Consider the following 20,867-nt stretch of genomic DNA (forward strand, 5'->3'; position numbering starts at 1 on the left):
ATAATCTTGTTGTTTTTAGGATTTTCTAGCAGGAATGTAGTTTTTCGAAATGCAGCCTTTAATTTTTAAGAAGTTGAACTTCGTTTGTGACAACCCTAGGAATTCAAGCTGCGTTTTCGATCTTTAGAACAGTTTTTGTAAAGCTAGATTTTTATAAACATGCAGATACAGCATCATCGGAGAGATGATCTTCTTGAGCGTTGTTTTTTTGTGAACACTGGATTTTAAGTCAACTAAACTTCCGCAATAAAGGATAATTTTATTTCAGTTAGATCCGACAAGTCGAGTGCTCATGAGCTCAGACTTAGTCAATGTCAGAAGCAGCCATCAGGAATATTTTTTTACTATTTCAGATAACTGGTCTAAAGACCTAAATCTTGTTCTTGAAGTGAAAACTTAGATTTGCAAACATTTGGAAATCGGGGTGGCAGCATCAGAAGTTAACAGTATTGATTCTCGGCTGTTTTGAAAGGTGCAGTACAAAAGAGGACTCACCAGAGTCATGCGCCAATCAGCGATAGATAAATAGCGAAATAGCAGGGAAATAAATAGCGAAAATTAAAGACATCTCAAGTGCATGGCTCGCCAAAATTGTTGAACTCCGTTATAATCGTGGTCAATCAATTGGGTTTTTTAAATTTCTGCGTTCCATTTTGTGATCCTTAATATATTCCAATCTCTACCGTGAAGGACATAATACCTCTCATGTTTGTGAAAACTTACTTTTCAAATCTAGTCATGATTTTTAATAGACGGTGAAATTTGGAGAGCCTTGCTTCATGGTATATACTGTTCGAGATAATTTATCTGAGAGCGGACGCATGTTTCATTTGATTTTTTCTTAAATGTCGGTCCATCAAAAAATTTTGAATAATTTATTACGCGAAAATCTACTCAATTTAGCTACCCCCATTTATTTAAATCGCATATTTCTTTGGAACATAATCCTATTTTGATCACTTATCCTGTTCAGTTTCCTGTTTTGTACTGTTTCAGATATGTATGCTTGTTTTCTCACTCTTATTTTTATGCTGACGTAATTGCTTTTGATTATTTGAAAGAACCATCTACGTCCTTATACACGCAAAATGTCGACATATGTTGCCATTTTCTTACATGCTTCTTTTATTTATTGTTCTTGTGCACTGAAATGATTTTCTCAGCAGCTATTGATTATTAAAAATTTGAAACGCGCACAATTTGGTTATTGTGGTTAAGCGCTGTTTAACTATTACTTTAACGTTTTTGCGCTTCGAGCTGAAACTAACTCTTAGACTACATTTTTCGGTATTCAGTGGTTAGTGTATTCTGATGTTTGATTCTCTCTGCTTACATGAGTAGCCACGTAACTTAAAAGCGTTCGTTTTTCTTGATCAAAAATTCGTGAACTTTGCTTAAAGTTAGAAATGGCTCAATTATTAAGCGCCTTGTGCAATTCGGTGGAAAGAGCTTGCCTTATAGCCATTGAGCTGAAAAGGTTTCTTTGCTCGTCCTTGATAGAATCGAAAGACGGTGACTTGAAGAACGAAAACGCGCAGACCGATTTCAAAACCTTCGCAGATGTACTTATCCAGCAAGTTATAACTCGTGATATTATCACTAACTTTCAAGATTTAGAGGGAAAAGTATTTGGAGAAGAGTCGGACAAAATTGTTATTAACGGGGAAACGGTATACGTTGATCTTCCAAGATCAGACGATGATTTTGACAAAACGTTCAAGATTTTGACGACTGTTCTGCGGAAAAATGAGAAGCTGGTGGCAACGTTGACAGATATTATACACAAGAAAGGTACTTACAAAGAGGAGATTTGGCGACCTGAAGATTTTTCTGACTTTGATCTTGACCATGGGAGTGTTGCGTTCTGGATAGATCCAATTGATTGCACGAATCAGTATATTAAAGCATCTTTAGACGGTTAGTGGGAGTTTTTTCCAAAAAAATTGTTTGATGTAATTGGAATTTTTCTCCAGCCCGAATTGGAAATTAACCAACTCAGGAGGCACAGATACAGGTATCCACATTAGGCTTTATTCACGTTTGTCTCGGCGCTTTTCTTGAGATTTTTACAAATGGCGATTTGCTTTTGAGATTGTAAAGGAACCAAGTTCCTTTGTATTTTATCTCCCCCCACACCCTCATTTTCCTCCCCCACCTACACTTTCGTCCTCCAAAACCCTTTCATTTCATGATTTTCATTCCCCCAACCTATTTTCGTTGAAGCTTTTTATATGTTGATTTTATTGAAGAAGTCAGAAGTGGTTGACGTTCACTTTCAATATTATTTATAGTAAGGGATTTCCCGTTTTTGACCATAACTTGTGTGCCAATGGCGCGAATTATGATGTATTTATAGAGCTTGATTTGCTACCATAGTTGCGAATTTCAGAAATACAAATATTAATGAAAAGTTGTCTTGGTATGCAAGACTTAGGCCGAAGAGCATAAACATTTCTGGCGTATCCTAGGGTCAAAAAAGGACCTTTAAAACTTGCTCGACGCAGACTGGGGAATTTTTGATTTTATAGGGGGGAACTTAGACATTTGACACTTAGCACATATTAAACTCTGGTTTTGATAACTTCACACTTTTTAATCAAAAACATCACAATCACAAATGATCCAACTGATTTTTAATCTGGCCCTAGAAGTGAAGACTGAGATGAGAGTTCTCCTGAAAAGGATGCTTGCGTGGGATGCCTAGTCACGACAGATGGGCTGGTCTTGCTTGCGGATTTGAATGTCTTCATTTCAAAGGCTGGATTTTAATAGGCGACTAGTTATCGTTGGATCAATATAGTATCTTTCCGCATTAGTTTTGAAAGGAGTAGGTCCTCCTCTAGGTGAAATTTAAAGCACCACCAACACACACTAACTTAGGATTAGTTGCAAGGCCTGGTATGCCCTTGCTACCTTAAGGTTTATAGGAACGTGAAGTTATCCCCCCACCAGTGTCAGTAGACACACACAATAGTCGAAAGTTAACCACCACAGGTTAGAGTTCCTTCTGTCGCGCTCGAGAATCAAATAGGCAACCAGACAAACATCTAATTTATCTAAGTTTGTAAGAATTTTACTGATTAGTGGAAAAGTTTTACTCTATGCAACTTCTGATTAGCATCATATCTGTATCAAACATCACTTAGTGATAGCGACAAGCATAAACATAGCAATCAAACATTAAACAAAAGCATTAGCTAAGCACAGTAAGCAACAGCCTCATTTAAATAATAGGTTTAACATAACAAAAACTAGAATAGGGCTGTTACAAGGAAACATAGTGCAGTAACAGTGCAGTATAAACTTTGTACAATAAGAAGTCTTCTAACACAATCAACGTGCCAAACAAGTCCAAAGCATCATCAACAGCAAAGAACAGCCTCAAGCAACTACTTCAGCTGAAAGTGATAGAGTGGAACGCAGTAAAAGACCTCTTCGAAGAACAAAGCAATAGTAACGAAGGTCTAAGCATACTACGTGAAACTTTGGAACTTTTGAGGTCTCAAAAAGAGCAGTTGGACAGAAGTTGCAGTGAACTCATGAAGCTACAGCTAACAAGTGAAGAGTTGACAACACTTGCTAATGAATCTGCTGAAAGAAACATAACCATGCTGAAATGCAAACAGAGAGCAAAAGCACACAGAACGGATGCAAGTGACACTGAATCTGCTTTCAACACATCAGCAGCGCCTTCCCCTAATCTACTGAGAAAACAGTACCCTTTACGCAATAGAGCAATGAAACAAATGAAACATCAGTTGGCAAGCCGCAACAATCAGGAAACAAACAAAGCTGACTCGTCCGACTCAGAAGACCCTGATAATTCTCAACCCGTTTTTAACATTGAAGAGAGAGGAAGGAACAGAGAATTTCTCACAGGGGCCTTGAGAATAGATGAGGGCTGGCAAAATTCAATTCGATCGAGAGAAGAGAACCATGTTCGAGGACAGAACCAACATGAGAGTGAGGATAGAGCTGGGCATTTGCAACAACCACTTTCTTTTCACATCAATAGCCAAGCTGGTCCTACCATGAGCCATAGGTACACACCACAAAATCAACAACCACTGAACAGTTGTACCGGGCATGAAGTACACTATAACAACGGCTCTAACAACAACCTATACAATGGCTTCCCGAGTTTCCCGAGTTCTCCACCAGACTGGATGCAACACCAGGCACTGATGATACAGAACACAATGAGTTTGCCCAAGATATCAATTGATAATTTCACAGGTGATCCTTTGAAATGGCACCAGTGGTTCAGCTTCTTCAAAGCGACCATTCACAACAACAGTGGCCTCTCAGACGCTCAAAAAATGACATACCTCCAAAACTCTGTAACACATAAGGCAAGAGATTCCATAAGTGGATACTCATACAATGGGGACTACTACCATGAAGCTATCGCTGAACTGACCAGAAAGTTTGGCAAACCACAGCATATTGTCGCTGCATACCTAGATCAATTGGAGAAGTGGCCGAAACCCAGACTGGACGAACCAAACACTTTTGTGAGCTTTTCATCCTTCTTGAGGAGACTGGTACAAACATTCAGGCTTCACAACTTTGAAGCTGACCTCAAGTCTTCAGCCGTCCTGAGAATGGCCAGAGACAAACTGAACGCTACCATGATAATCAGATGGAATCAACACACAAGAAGCCAAGCCTTGCTGCAACCTAACCTTACCCACTTTGCTGATTGGATTGACTCCTACGCAGAGGCGTGTGAGGACATCTCCCCACAACGGAACCAGAGAACCAGAGTGAACAGTTCTTCTAGAAGGGGGCCACCAGATGTGTCATGTCAACTCTGCTCACAAAACCACAACCTTGGTCGATGTCCCGAATACTTGGAAAAAACAGTGTATGACCGACAGTGTTGTGTGAGAAGGTTCAATCTCTGCCCTAACTGTCTAAGAGGTCATGAAAAGGGTCTCTGTCAATCAAAAACAAGGTGCCTTGTGGACAGATGCAATGGCTTCCATCACTCAACACTCCATAGGACAGATGCAAGGCAGATGCAACAATATGCACAACCAAATGGGAACTGGAACCAAAACTCACAAACTAACTTCAGACCCCAAACCAACCAAAACCAGTCAAACTATGGACGTAACTTTAACAATGAAAACCAAAGGCAGCAGACGAGTTCAAACTACAACCAACAGAGTGGAACTCAAAACAGACATGGTGGATCTAACAGCAGTACTTCACACAGGGGCAACTGGAACAAAAATGGTTTTCACCCTCAGCCGATGAACACGCAGAACGACAACAACAACAGACAGCAGAGTAGCAATCAACGCACTGTGGCTCAGCAGCAGGCAACTACTCCGCAACAAAACTACACCTGCAGCAACCAGCAGGAGACTTCTTGGATCAGACCGCAGATTCAGTTGCAGGCAATACCAGTAACACTTTTCAACAGAGATCTTTGCATTGAAACCTACGCATTGCTGGACAGTGGCAGTGACAATACTCAAATAACACAGAAGGTTGCTGATGCACTTCAAGTTCAACAACCAAAAGACATAACCCTACCACTAGCTTCACTTCATGGTGAACACTCAGTCAAAACAGCAGATGTCATGATCGGCATAGGAGCTTTGTACAGCAGTTGTCCTGTGATCAGAATCCCTGTGTACGCAACAGCAATGGACGAGTTTCGCATGCCAAGAGTTCAAATTGAAATGTGGAATGAGATCTGCAGAGACCATTCTCACCTCCAGAGCATAAGATTTCCAACAATCAGGGACAACCGGATCGGAATACTGATTGAGCAGACGCATTCACAGCAACAGTTCCCAGACAGTTCACAACGGGACCCACTGGTACACCATACGGAGTCAACACTCTGCTTGGCTGGACACTGACAGGGCCCATTCCTCAGAGGTACACACAGAAGAGGGTCGAACAGTCAAACAGCACAAACATAACACTTTTCAATCATATCAAGAGACGGCAAGACGATCCAGATGAAGATCTTCTCCAGCTCTTCTGGACAATTGAAGGAGTGAACTTCAATCAGTGTTCTTCAAAGGGACAGTCTTCAGATGACAAGGAGGCGGTTTCCATCCTCAATGATACCATAAGACACATTGGTGACAGATACCAGATTGGACTTCCATGGAAAAAAGACATCACACTACCTAACAACTACTTCATGGCCAAAGTTGGACACAAACTTGAGAGACCGCTATGAGGAAACAATCAAAAAAGATTTGGATAAAAACTACATCACAACTGCAGACCCCAGTTGCAGACACTCTGTCTGGTACCTTCCCCATCACCCAGTGATCAACAAACAGAAACCAGACAAAATCCGCAGAGTCACAAACGCTGCTTCCAAATATAAGGGACTCTCACTCAATGATGCATTGCTGACAGGGCCGGATCTACTCTGCAACCTGCATGGCCTTCTCCGCTTCAGACAGTACTCAGTGGCAATCACAGCGGACATCGAGGCAATGTTCATGCAGATTGGCATCCAACCAAAAGACCAAGACTATCTCCGTTTTCTCTGGACAGAGGATGGCAATGAAAAGATCTTCAAATACAATCGACTCATTTTTGGAGCCACATGTGCACCTTCTTGTGCGATATTTGTTCTGCAGAAGTGTGCAAATGACCACAAACAAGAACATCCAGAGGCCTACACATCAATCATGCAGCAGTTCTGCATGGATGATTTCATGCAGACCTACCCCTCTGAAGAGGAGGCCCGCAAAAGTGCAGAGGAGATCAAAACTGTTTTACATACAGGAGGATTCAATCTGACGAAGTTCTTGAGCAACAGACCAGCCGCATTAGAAAACCTACTGGAAGAAGACAAGGCGGAAATGAAAGCCCAAAGAATCCTTGGTCAGACGTGGGACCCCAAAACTGACAAGTTGATGTTTGCAAAACCAAAGTTTCTCTACACAGGACAACAGATGACCCAAAGAAAGGTTCTCTCAATGGCAGCTTCTCTGTTCGATCCAATCGGACTGATATCACCCTTTGCCATCAGAATTAGATGCAGCCTCCAAAGAATCATTAAAGAGGGAAGAAACTGGGATCAACCTGTGTCAGAATGCTACCAACAGGAACTACAGGAGTGGATGGATGAGCGCGATGACAACTACAATAAGTTCAAAACACTTTTGGACAGACAGCACCGCTACACTTGGTTGGATCCAATCCAAGCAAAGACAGAAAATGTACATTGCCAACAGATTAACCAAAATTCACGAGAATTCCAACCAAGAGAATTGGAGACACATCCCTGGAAAGATGAATCCCGCTGACCATGGAACACGAGGCCTCACCCCATCAGACATACCAAAGCTGTGGCTCCAACCACCGGACTTTCTGAGCAAACCTCAAGACTCTTGGAATTTTGCCGAGGACAGTGATCCCCACATATGCGCCACACAAGCGACACAACTTCAGACGCCGTTCATTGAGGTTGACAAATTTTCAACATGGAGTCGACTGCTCAACTCTACTAGAATGGTGTTCCAGGCAATAAGACGCTTCAGGGCAAAAGTTCGAACTAGAAGACAAAACGAATCACCTGAGACATCCAACACTAACACTTTTGCATCAGATGAGAACAGGGCAAGGAACTACCTCATCAAAATGTCCCAAAACGAGTTGTTCTCAGGAACAATTTCTGCACTGTTGAAGGGAGGCAATCTTGAGAAAGGAGACAAGCTGATGCCCTTCACACCCTTTCTAGATGAAGACGGACTCTTGAGGGTAGGAGGAAGACTCAACAAGGCACCTCTAACCTACAATGCAAAACATCCGCTTCTTCTCCATAGCAGGAGCAAAATTGCAAGACTGTTGATTGAAAAGGTGCACCATGACTGTGGACATCAGGGTGTGGAACATGTGAAGGCTCACCTGCAACAGACTTTCTTGATGATTGGATTGAGAAAAGTGCTGCGAAGTCTGGGGAAATACTGTTTCATTTGCAGACGATGGAGGGCAGACAATGTGAGACCCAAGATGGCCGATCTTCCTGAATTCAGATTTCCAGATGCAAACAAGCAGTACCCTTTCGTCAACACAGGAATGGACATGTTTGGACCTTTCTACATTGAGGACAAGAGAGAGGGCACCCAGATGCACTACGTCTGCTTGTTCACATGCCTGGTCACCAGAGCTGTCCACCTAGAAGTATGCCATGACCTCTCAACTGATTGTCTTCTCATGACAATCCGCAGATTTGTCTCACGACGTGGATACCCTGACCTCATTGTGAGTGACAATGGCAAAAACTTCATTGGAGCCAACCAAGCAATGAAGTTAAAGTTCCAGAGAAGCTACAAGCCAGACAATGAGTACATCAGACTGCAATTGGCTCAACAGAACATTCAGTGGACTTTCAACCCTCCATTGGCACCACACTTCGGAGGAGTCTGGGAGAGGCTGATACAGACCGCGAAGAGGAGTCTACTAATAGTGCTGGGCAGTCGGAAACTAACACTCTCAGTTTTCCAGACAGTTGTGGCAGAGGCCGAGGCAATTTTGAACTCCAGGCCATTAACTCATGTGGGCTGCAGCAACTCAGATGAGGGACCACTTACTCCGAATCACTTCCTCCTTCGCCGACCTCACATGTGTTTGAAACCTCTTGTGAACAGCAACCAGCGGTTCTCCACTAAGGACTTCAAGTTGACGCAGACACTACTTGATCACTACTGGAGCAGGTTGCTGAAGGAATATGTTCCTGAGCTCAACAAGAGAACGAAGTGGCAAAGATCACGTGATGAGCTGGATGAAGGTGACATTGTGTGGGTGCTCAAGGAGTTCACACCCAGAGGCATCTGGCCTCTTGGGAAGATTGTGAAAGCACACAGAGGTTCAGACGGGATAGCCAGGAGTTTCGACATCCAGACGGCTACAGGAATGGTACAAAGACCAGCAGTAACCCTAAGCCGTGTGTTCCCACAATCGTCAGGTGCGCCGGAGGGTCACTGAAACAAGTTCATCGAAACACACACACACTCACACACACACACACACACACACACAAAACTCAATGTCGGAATGAAAACTTTTTGCTTTATTGTGTTTACATTTTCATATCAAATGCTTGCTTTTGTTGCCGGGAGTGTAAAGGAACCAAGTTCCTTTATATTTTATCTCCCCCCACACCCTCATTTTCCTCCCCCCACCTACACTTTCGTTCTCCAAAACCCTTTCATTTCATGATTTTCATTCCCCCAACCTATTTTCGTTGAAGCTTTTTATATGTTGATTTTATTGAAGAAGTCAGAAGTGGTTGACGTTCACTTTCAATATTATTTATAGTAAGGGATTTCCCGTTTTTGACCATAACTTGTGTGCCAATGGCGCGAATTATGATGTATTTATAGAGCTTGATTTGCTACCATAGTTGCGACTTTCAGAAATACAAATATTAATGAAAAGTTGTCTTGGTATGCAAGACTTAGGCCGAAGAGCATAAACAGAGATGAAGTTAAGTGCTGTTATCTTGCAAGACCCTATATGCGCATTTGCAAATTTAGTGTGGGAGGAACTACCCGGACTAACCAGCTTATTTCAAGAGTAAAAACTTAATTCAGTTCTGAAACATTGCATCTGCAGAAAGTGTTAAATTTTATACTTAAGCTTTTTTGTAGGCAATTAGCACAAGGCCCATTTAGCTTAGTTGTTACGACTTGCTACGCAAATTAAATGTTACGAGTACCCACACGGAAGTTCGAATCGCATATAAAGCAAACCTTGTTGGCGGGAGTTAAGCTGAACGTTTTCTTTTCATGAAGTAAATTTTACTCAAAAATCAGACTGGCTATTGTAAATTGTGACCCGAACGAGTACTGGCCATCCTAAAAATAATGTCTCTAGACTGATTCAGCGCTAATTTGCTCTGCCACCAACCTCCGGGTATATAATTTTGGCCGATCGCTCTCTTCATCGTAGATGGTTATGAATGGTATCATTAAAAAATCCGGTCCAGCGTAAAATGTATAACTAGATGAGTTTTTGATTTTCGTTCTTTTCTACGGAGTTATCGAGGTTAAATGTTTTGTGAAAGTTTGGCTGATTTTGTTGTTATTGTTCACATTTTCCATTTTTCATTTTCGCGTTTTTCATTTTCCTAAAATTGTTTCAGAATTGGTAACGATAGTGTGGTTGGTTTTAATTCCAACAATAGAAGAGTGTTTTTGATTCATTTTCTGGCTTTTTGATTCATTTTCTGGCTTTCAAAATTCAGCGTTTCGTCATAAATGGCACGAAATAAGCTTTTGTAGTCCACTTTGTTTAAATTTGCCTGATTTAAACACCCAAAAAATGCTGACACAATTTTCGCTAAATCCGATGAAAGTGATTTTTACTTGTAGATCCTTTGAGAGTGTTCTTAAATTAAAATTTTGTCGGTTTTTTTTATAATTAAATTGGATAATTATGCAAGATGCATCAGTTGTTTTTGATATGTTGTCTTTTTTAAAAATTATACATTTCCAAATTCTTCGGAGCAATTACATGTTCTAACGGACGAACAGCAATAGCATGGTCAAATTGGTTTTGGAATCGTTGATCGTTGTTTCGTAAAGTCCAAAAAAATTAGATTGTAATCGGTCGATGTTTTTTTAAAATGTTTTTGCTCTTTTTGCGTTAATGTTAATTCCGGAAAAGAGCAATTCAAATCACGGCGTACCAATTGCAGGTTCAATTAGCCTCCTAGGGAATATCGTATCTATTTTTTAATTGAAAAATTTTGGTCGTTTTGACTTCTAAAATACTTTCCAAAATAAACAATGGATTATTGAACTTTGTTTAAGCTGAACGTTTTCTTTTCACGAAGTAAATTTTACTCATTGAGACTTTCTTGGTCAAACTCGTAGCTTCAGGTCAGCAAAGTTAGGTCGAACCGTCTTTGTATTGGGTTAAAGTTCGTTATTTGATGCAATTAATTTTTTTAACACCTTTGATATTTAATGCACCTTATACAAGATTTATAAAGCATTTTTGATTTTCTGACACTTTTCCATCGTTGAAGTTTGTCTCTCTTTTTATCACATAGTTGAAAGTTCATTTATCAATTTTTTTTAAAAGAAGAACATACAATTAGACTCATCGAGTTTTTTGGATTTTTCTTTGTAGTCGTTTGGCAAATTCTGGATAATTTGTTTCAGTGGCTTCCTATTGACGAACAAAGGAACCTACTTTTTGAGTTAGGTTGATAGCTAAAATTTTGCATGACTTTGAAATAAAATGTTGTAATAGTAATATGTAAGACTTATTTTTTTAAAATTCGATCTTTGCTGTTCTTGTTTTCTACTTTTTAACTATTCTATTTAATTACAGGTCGTATGTCAAATAACAGGTGTTGAAGACAAGCACAATTGGACATATCGAATGGTTTTAGTGCGTTGCTTAGTTTTAATGACTTCGATACCGTTTTGCAAATTTTCGTATTAATTTTTGATGTTCGTCTTTATTTGTCGTTCTTTTTGCAGTCTTGAAAAATTCTGGATAGCGGCAAATTTTATCGGTTTCCTATGGAAGAACGAAAGAACCTATTCACTGATGTTTGTTGATAGCTAAAGTTTTTCATGGCTTCGAAATCAAATACTTTGAAAAAAGACACGTACTTTTTAAGTTTGCACTTCGCTGATCTTTTTCGTCTACTTTCTACCTAATCTTATTAACTGCCGATCGCATACAAAATATTGGTATTAAAGAAAGGCGTAATTGAACTTATCTTAAATTTTTGGGCATAACTTGTTTGAACGGCTTTGATACTGGTTTTTTCCTTTTATTTCTTGTCTATTTATTGTTCTTATTGTAGACATATGACACATTCTGAATAATGACAGATCTCCACGGCTGCTTTTCAGAAATAAAAAGCTGGAAACCTGTTTAAGGATCTCACCTGCTAGCTGATGTTTTTATCGCTTTGAAATTAATTGTTATGACAACTATATTTTTTAATTGTTCCCGTTTTTTCTGATACTTTTTAACAAGTCTGATTATTTAGAGGTCAAATATTTTACTCTATTTTGACTTTGTTTTTTTTTGTAGTGTTTTTCAAAGTATATAGTTTTTGATGTAGATTTTTATTTGATTTGATTTTTTGTTTGCCCTGTTTCGTAGTCTTAATAATTGCGGGTCTCATGGGCCCATTAATGTGGTTTTATTTATCTTACTAAGTGATTTGTGTAGGAAACAATTTTTTATTCATACATTATTTGCTTTTGATCAATGTTTTTTTTCAAATTTTTCTACCTGTTCCTCTTTTAGCAGACAATTAAGCCAAACGTGTGTATGATTGGGTTCAGAAAATTATGTGAGAACGCACATTACCTTTTCAAATTAATAGGTGGTGTTCTCATCTAAAATGATGATGACCCCGAAGAGTACTTTACGTGTCTAGATTTATTATGGGCGACTTGAATTTGGTTTTTTCTGAAACAATTTTTGATTTGATAATTTATATTGACTTGCTTAAGAGTAATTTTGCTTGCCTAATGCTGCTTAATAAATTTGCAACTTTAAAGACAAACAAAAATCGTCTTTTGGTGACAAATTAAATATGTTTTTCAGTATTTCGTGATCTCTAATTATTTAATTGTTTTCAACATTGTTTTCGTTACCTGTGCCTTGAACATCCATTACTTCTGAAAGCTGTCCGTTTCATTAGTTTGAGCGCGTCTATTTGCAAAGTGCTGCTGCGCACGTTTTGCTGACGTTTTTTTTTACTCACTACGCTCTTAACATATTCAATGGATTAAGTATCTTCTGAAGTTAGTTTGAAAATTTTTATAAAGTTTTATCCCCCAACATAAATTTAAAATTTTTGAAAAGCGTTTCGGTTAGCCTTTTTTTCAGAACAAGCGTACAACTTTGCTCTCAGAATCTAACACAGTTACAAAGATTTAATATGTTTTGCAGGCCTCTGTAGCAGATATTTGAAAAACCTATGAGAAAAATATCTTTTTAAAAATTTTTCTCTGTATGCGCATTACTTGTGGACTATGTGATTGTGCTCTTAGTTGTGTAGCTGATTTATAGCCGCCTTCCAACTCTCACCGGCTATTATTTAGGTGCTCTCCTTTTTTAAATTCGCTTTACCTTTTGATCACGTTTGACTCCTGATTTACCTCACTCACTGTTTCAACTGAATGCATTTTAAATTTTTTCACGGACTGATTTAAGCAATGTAGTGAACACAGTCAAAGTCACAAATGCAAATCAAAAGAAGCAGGATAAACCGATAAAGCCCGGTCATTAAGTCATGGTGCATTTGGTTATCAAAGTTCATTAGAGCGATTGCTAGCTTACATTATGATTAAGCTTAGTAGCTTTCAGTTTAGAAGCTGAATTATGTATAGTTTTAGAATCTAACTGAAACTGCACAACGAATAAGAGCACTTATTTGAAATATAGGAAAATTCAGTCAATTTTTATCTTTGCTGTTTTCTTTCTGTTTCAATGCCGATGTGCGTCAAGCGCGTCAACGGCGGCTATTTTCTGGCAATCTGCCGGCTATGTTTAAGTAATGGTGGAGCATTTGTAGACCTTTCTATGTTTCTCGTTAAGTGAGAATAACTCGTCTTTTAATATAGAAATTCATTTCGTAGAACTTAAAAATTTTTCTACGAATATCGAAAAAGTAAACAGAAAGTAACTTGCTCATTATTTTATAGGAAAGTCGTTTTGTTTTGGTTCTCGATGCTGTCGTATGATCAAACACATTTTTCTACCAACATCATTACAGTTTTTCACTGGTTGGCCCAAAAAATTTTGTGCGGTTCAAAAACCGCAATATTTAAGCTAGATTTTACATTTTGTTGCTAATTTTATGCTGGCTCAATGCTGAATACTTTGCCACAAATAAATGGCGTAAAATTGTTATGTTCTTTAGACTGGCAGGAATTTGATAACTCCACAGTTGCTGATAATGGACTTCCTTGTGTTACATGTTTGGTGGGAGCTTTCGATATCAAATCGGGGGCCCCTGTTTTGGGCATTATTGCACAACCTTTTGTCAAACCATCGGTCACTGTCAAACCCAGGCCTTCTGACGTATTCAAAAGCGAATTGATCTGGGGTGTTTACACGGATAGAGTGAAAGTTACGAATATTCGACAGGACGCTCTGGTGAGAACTCGGAAATTGCGACCATCAAGCTGCGATAAATTAGTTACTGTGTTATCCAGTTCTAGTAAAGATCTCTTTAATTCTATTAGCCCCCGCTTCGACACAATTAAAGCCTGTGGCGCGGGCTATAAATGCCTGACTACTATTCTTGGGTTCACAGATTGCTTTCTTAACTCAACCGGGGGTATTTATTTTTGGGATCTATGCGCTCCTCATGCTATACTTTTAGCTTTGGGCGGTGACTCAATTGAAATGTCGGGTTTCAGAGAAGGAGGCTTTTCCAGGAATTCATTGATGTACAGCATTCCGTCAGTATTTCCTTTGGAGCAGGTATCAGAGTGTTGCTTGAAGGGTGGTGTCATTTTCGTACTTCATTTAGATGATGTCTTGAAGAGTTTGCAGAATTGCTTTGCATGAGTAGATGCTTATTCGTGTACGATATTTAGTTGTAGCAGATATTGACTATATGTACTCGAGATATATATGCAAAAAAAAATTATTGCTTTTGTACTCCAGAACGGATATATTTTATAACTGAATAAATGAATTTGAATATAAATATTTGGAATGATTTTGAGTTGTTTAGACTTTATTTGTGGTATTTGGCGCTTAAATTGTAGTAGTTTAATTGGTAGATTTTTATAAAACCTGGAAATCAAAATTAGAACTTGCTTTTATTGCTTTTGCTTCTTTATTTTTCGGTTTTATTTAACATTCGAAGCTTTTGTTAGACTTGATTGTTATCATTTTTTATGATCCCCTAAAAATTAGCTTCATTTTCAGCCTGGAGCTGCTGAAAACTGTATCATTTTGAAGACTGAAAACATTTTTGTTCAGTCTATGTTTCACGACACTTGTAGGGCACAGAACTTCTCATGGTGCATTAAGAGAAAACAATCGACGGAATCTAAAAACATTTCCGTTGCATGAAACTCTTTTGCATATTGCGCAGGAATCAAAACTTACACTTGCAAGAGCTTGGAAATTTTTGGTCCGGTTTCAATTTTTAATTGAATGACGCTCAGATAAAGTTGAAATGGGAAGAATTGGAATGAAATGAAAAATTACAATCTTTATGAACCGGAGTCGTACGTTGCGGAGTCGAGACAATTAACAACCCCAAATTGTTGCTTATGAGGCTAACTGAAGCTTGCCAAGGATATAACGATATGACGACCATAATGTTGCCAAAATAAGGAAGAAATATGGGGTATTTTGATTGAAAGCACGATAATTTAATAAAAGTAAGCTATCAGAATGACGCTGGAGAAAAATCAACTTATTTGAAACAAACGACTTGGCTTTCAAAAAAAAGAAACTGCTCGGCTTGAATTTCTAAACAAATATTATAAGAAACGTCTTAAAATGTGGTTAAGGTTTATTGTAGTTGTTGAAAATAATCGAAAGCGAATGAAAACTTTTGCTAGCTGACGGGAAAACGGTTACTTATTTTTCTCCTTCCCTCTCAAGCGCACTAAGAAAACACTTCTGCTTTTTTAATTTCATATGCACTCTAGCAAAAAACGAAGCCATCACATCGCATCGCCGATACTGATTCAAACCGTCAATTCTTTTTGTCTAGAAATTTGGGCGTTGAGATTAACACGTAATTGCAACATCCTATTGCAACATATTATTCGAAGTTACCCGCGCCACAGCTCTAATATCAAGAATGAAGCTTTTTTGATAAAAATTAAATTTTTACTCATTCTGCAGTAACTTTTACAAGATGGTAACTTTTAAACGATACCGCGTTGTACGTTTAGCCTTCTCTACGTGACCAATGCATGGTAAATGGAGCTGAACAGAGGCTTATCGAATCAGTCCTCGCATGATTTTGTTGCGTTTAGTAGCATTAAAACTTTTTCTATACATCATGAGCTAATTATTAACTGCGCTTGATGTTGGAAGGAATTGTTGGAGTCGTATGTGTTTTGTACAGAATTTTTGCCTGACGAGTTGGACTTTTCGAGTAACTCTGGCCCCTGACTTAAGTGCTCAGTGATCATTCACAATTTTTGCAGCTGAACGTATAAGTTTTTAAGTTTTGAGTTTCATCAGTTATTTCATCAATTGATCGTTCATAATGCATCAAAGCAAAAATATCTTTTCAGTCCTCAGCAGTTACGCGCAGCATTGCAACCCCACCCCATTGAGGGATTTTTTAAATTTTATGGTAGACACGGATGATATTCGCCTGTTTTGTTTCATTTTTTTTTCAAACTGATGAAACAGGTTTCCGGGAAGCATTCAGTTAAGATCATAATATCATTTATGGTTAAGTAGTTGTTCAACTTTTATTCAGTCGTCATTGTTTCAACTGTTCGTGTTTTACATTACAAGATTTTCGGTGCTTCTCTAGCGTACGTAAAACAATTTAGGCATCTTTCGTTGTGTTTGACCTGTCGCCATGAGATATGTGCAGGCATGTAGAGATCGTAACTAAGAGTTTATTGCCAGTTTCGTTTGTCTTAATGTCATTGATTTTCAAGTAACTGCGATACCTGAGCAGAGTTGTAGTTGGCCTTCCTGCCTTCCTGTTTTTCGTCGGCAACATTTTTGTTGCGAGCTCCATTCAGAGCAGCTGGGTTGGAGTGAGTGATCCGTCCGTTCTCTTGGAAAGTTTTCGTTCACAAATGGCTTTCTCGTTAATGATTGATTGTCTTGTCTTAAGACAATAAGTTGGCATTTTTTGGGAGGTTTCACGGTCAATTGAGGACTTCACGCTATTTAAGGTGTAGATTTTGAAATCATTTATATCTCGGACTTAAATGTTCGGACCCCTCTTGAGGGGGGGGGGGGGAGGAACTATATACTCAAATGGGTTTTTTTTGTTCAGACAATTTTGGCCGATCGATATAATCGTAGAGAGTTGAGACTGGTATCATTAGAAAGGTTGTCCAGCGTAGATTATGGAATTAAAAAGATTTTTTTGATTTTTGTTTCTTACGGTAGTCGCGAAATAATTTTTGGATACATCATATTCCGAATGGTTCGCGTGGAAACGGAAGTCTGTAGAAAATCTATTAAATATCAATCAATAAAAAATAGAATCGGGAAATTTTATTAACTTTCAACTTCTCGATGAGTTATTGCCATAAAGCATACCCAGCCTAAGTAAATAAGAACTCAATAGTTGTTCCGACCCATTGTGGGGGGAGGAAATATATACTCAAAAGGGGTTTTTTGTTCAGTCAATTTTGGCCGATCGATATATTCATCGTAGAGAGTTGAGACTGGTATCATTAGAAAGCTTGTCCAGCGTAGAATATGGAATTAAAAAGATTTTTTTGATTTTTGTTTTTGACAGGGAGATATCGAGGTTTAAACTTTCGAGAAAGTAGAGTGAATTCCGTTGCTTTTATTCACATTTTCCGGAATTTTTAACTAAAATTTCGCTAATTTTGCTAAAGTTTGTTAAATTTGTTTTAAGGAAAGTGTTGTTGATTTTATTTTAAAGACAAAAAATATTGTCGGCTATTTTTATTTAAATTTTTTGTCGAAAATTCTGGCTAAATGTTAAAATTCAGTTTTTCATCAAAAACAGCACGAAATAAGTTTCTTTAGTCCACTTTGATTAAATTTGCAGGAAGTACACCCCAAACACCACTAAGACAATCTTTGTAGACTCAAAAGGGGGATATTTCCACTTCAACTTCCGTTGCGAGCGCTCCGTAATTAAAACTTTATTCCTAGCTTTCCGTTTTTTGCTAACTTTACTCGTTGATTATCAAAAACGCGGCATTTATTTTTGAGTTTTTAACTAACAAAGTATCTATATCTATAACATTTGAAAAATTAAGTGTTCTCAATGGACGAACATCATAAGCAGAGCTAGTTTTGGACCAATCTTGGACTGTTACAGTCCAAAAATAATTCGGATTGTAATCAGTCGGTCTTCTAATTAAAAAAATTCGATCTTTTTTATATATTAATTAAATAACAGAACATTTCAAATCAAAGCTCACTAGTGATAGGTCCAGTTCGCTTTCTAATTAGCTCTGAATTATTGCAATTAGTTTTTTACTTGAAAGCTTACGGTCGTTTTGACTTTTAAATATATTTGATTTTTAAATATTGGCTTTTTGAACTTTGCCTCCATTTTTCTCTTAATTTGGTCAACTTGTAGCTTAGTGTCTGCAATTAAAGAATGCTTCTCCTTTCTACTGAGGTCAATTTCAATCTTCTTTGCGATTTTACACCTTAAGTTATCGCTTTCTGGCTTTGATACTACCAGATTTCACATTTTTATTTTAATGTATTTGTCCATTTTTCACGTTTTCCAGTCTAGTCACATTATCACGTTATTGACATTTCATATTTCACATTATTGGCGTTCAAAATAAGGCAGAATCGATAATATCAGAATCCTTAAGGATGTAGACTCTGGTTTTAACGGCTTCGACAATGCTTTCTCGAAGAATTTAATTGAGTTTTTTAATTTTGTCTAACTGTCGCGTTTACTTTGTCTTTTTAGTCGTATGAAATTTCCTGTACAATGACCCGGTTTCATTGGTCTTTAATGGAGGAATAGATGGGCCGATATTCTGATATTAGTTGATTGCTGATGGCTTTCATGACTTTGAAAACAATTGTTTTCCGAAATAAAAAAACACTTAACTTCGCAATTTTGTTCCTTTTGTTGTATGTTTGTTACCTAGTCTCGTTAATTACAGGCCAAATATGACAAAATTGTTGTCAGGGGAAAGTGTCAAAGGGATTGGTGTCACAAAATCTAATGTTTTTAAAGATTTCGTTATGACTTTACTGGCTTCGACACGGGTTTTTAAAAAAAGTAAATTAGTTTTTGATTTTTGTCATTTTTACGTTCTTTTTGTAGACCTAAGATATCTTCTGGATATTTACAGGTCTCAAGGGCTTCCTTTGAATGAATAAAAACTTATTTAATTATTTCATTTTGTAATTAATGGCTTTCATGTCTTTGGAAATAAATTTTTTTCGAAAAAAAAACAAGTTTTATTTTATTTTGCTTTTCTTTTTTGTCTACTTGTTACCTGGTTTCATTAATGAGAGGTCATATAATACATTATCGGTGTTTGAAAAAGGTGCAATCGAACATTTTTTGAGGGCCAAATTATGGCTTTACGGCTTCAAAAGCGTTTTCTGGCAAAATTTAACAGATTTTTTGTTTGTCTATTTATAGTTCTTTTTGTAACCGCATAAAATTGAATTCCGACAGATTTTTATTCCCATCTTTCGAAACACTCGGAATCGTAAACCTTTGGGATAATTTAGTTGATTTCTAATAGTTTTCAATACTTTGAACTTAATTGTTTTTAAGAAAAAATAAGCGATTTTTTCAAATTTACTGTTTTTGTTCTTTGTCTAATTGTTACCAAGCCTTATTATAGACTGGTACCATATCTTTTCTGGTAGATTACAAGATATTTTATTTAGTTTAAGTTTTATCTGACGCTATTATATTAAGTTTTGTTTTTTAAAACGCTTATAAATTTTTTGATGTAATTAATGTTTGTTGTTGTTTGATTTTGATGTTCGTCTTGAATCGTTTTCTTAATATTGGCATATCTCTTGAATCTAATGCATCATTTTTAACTCCACTGAGTTATTTGCTTTGGAGGCTATCTTTTTTTTCATACACCAATTTTTTTTGAAAAATACCTGAATTTTGGGGTTTTGTCATTTGAATCTGTTCCTCATTTGGTTGACAATTATGCCAAAATTGTGGATGAGCGGGTCGGAACCTTATGTGCGATTGCACATTACCGAGCCTCCTTGTATTTCTAAAGTTCTAACTGTGACTTGATTTTAGCTTTTGAACGTGGAATTTTGGAAAATGTGCCGAAAAGTTTTCCACACATGCTCTGCTCAAAAAGAAATTAATAGTTTTCAGAGGTTTTTCCCAGTTTGTCAAATTTTCTGAATTGAAAAAGCGCAACCCTATAAGATCAATTTGAAGTTAGGCAATCGCTAAAAATGGCAGTTGGGAATATTTTAATTAGAGCGGCTTTTGCGACATTTAGCTGCCAATTCACTGAAAGAGTGGTTGTGTGTTCTGATTTCCTTGTAATTTTTCAAATATGTTTAAAACTCTGAAATTTATTCTTTCTTTTTTCTAAACAAAGATAATCTTTTTTGTACCATCACTCAAAAAACGATCGGATGGGTTATTTTTGCTGATATACACTGAATCAGTGTTGAAATAGGCTGGATGCTCACGCTGGTTATTTTTCTATGGCGTTTTTTGTAAGTTGTTTTGTTTCTTTTCGATTTAGTTCTTGGAGCTTCGATTTAGTATTTGGCGATGTTTTTTTATTTAACCAGACAGTCATTTAATTTTTGGCACTTATTCAGAGTACGTGTGCTTGATTGTTCCGACCCACTTTAGTGGGGGATGAACTATATGCTCAACTGTTTTTTTATTCAGTCAATTTTCGTTGATCAATTTTTGCATTATTCATCGTACAGAGTTGTGTGTGGTATCATTAGAATGCTTGTCAAGCGTAGAATTTCAAATTAAAAAATGTTTTTGTATTTGATTTTTCTTAGGCGAAACGGAAATTAAAGTTCTGTGAACGTTAGCCTAGCTTCCGTTGTTTTGTTCGCATTTTTCGTAAACTTTTGTTTAAATTTTGATCAATTTTCGCTCAAAATATACAATTGTTAACAATAGTTTCATCAGTTTTAAGTTTCAAGCAAAAAGAAATTTGAAGAATTGTCTATTCCAACTGTTTTCGGTACAATGCTGGCTAAATTTAACCTTT

The 20,867-nt window shown here is 37.5% G+C and overlaps 1 protein-coding gene across 1 annotated transcript; it reads left to right on the forward strand.

Moving 5' to 3' along the window:
* Positions 1-1,000: 1,000 nt before the first annotated feature.
* LOC142345671 (inositol polyphosphate 1-phosphatase-like) lies at positions 1,001-14,815 on the forward strand. Its single transcript, XM_075397886.1, has 2 exons — positions 1,001-1,917; positions 13,886-14,815. Exons 1-2 carry the CDS (start codon positions 1,407-1,409, stop codon positions 14,536-14,538), a joined length of 1,164 nt encoding a protein of 387 aa, XP_075254001.1. The 5' UTR covers positions 1,001-1,406; the 3' UTR covers positions 14,539-14,815.
* The last annotated feature ends 6,052 nt before the right edge of the window (positions 14,816-20,867 follow it).

This window comes from Convolutriloba macropyga, chromosome 9 (genome assembly GCF_964194025.1).
Source record: "Convolutriloba macropyga chromosome 9, txConMacr16.3, whole genome shotgun sequence".
Lineage (NCBI taxonomy): Eukaryota > Metazoa > Xenacoelomorpha > Acoela > Convolutidae > Convolutriloba > Convolutriloba macropyga.

Bases quoted from the DNA above. Each gene is read 5' to 3' on its own strand.
- LOC142345671 (XM_075397886.1), top strand. From the start codon at position 1,407: ATGGCTCAATTATTAAGCGCCTTGTGCAATTCGGTGGAAAGAGCTTGC. The intron at 1,918-13,885 runs GTTAGTGGGAGT...TATGTTCTTTAG, and splicing joins TATTAAAGCATCTTTAGACG to ACTGGCAGGAATTTGATAAC.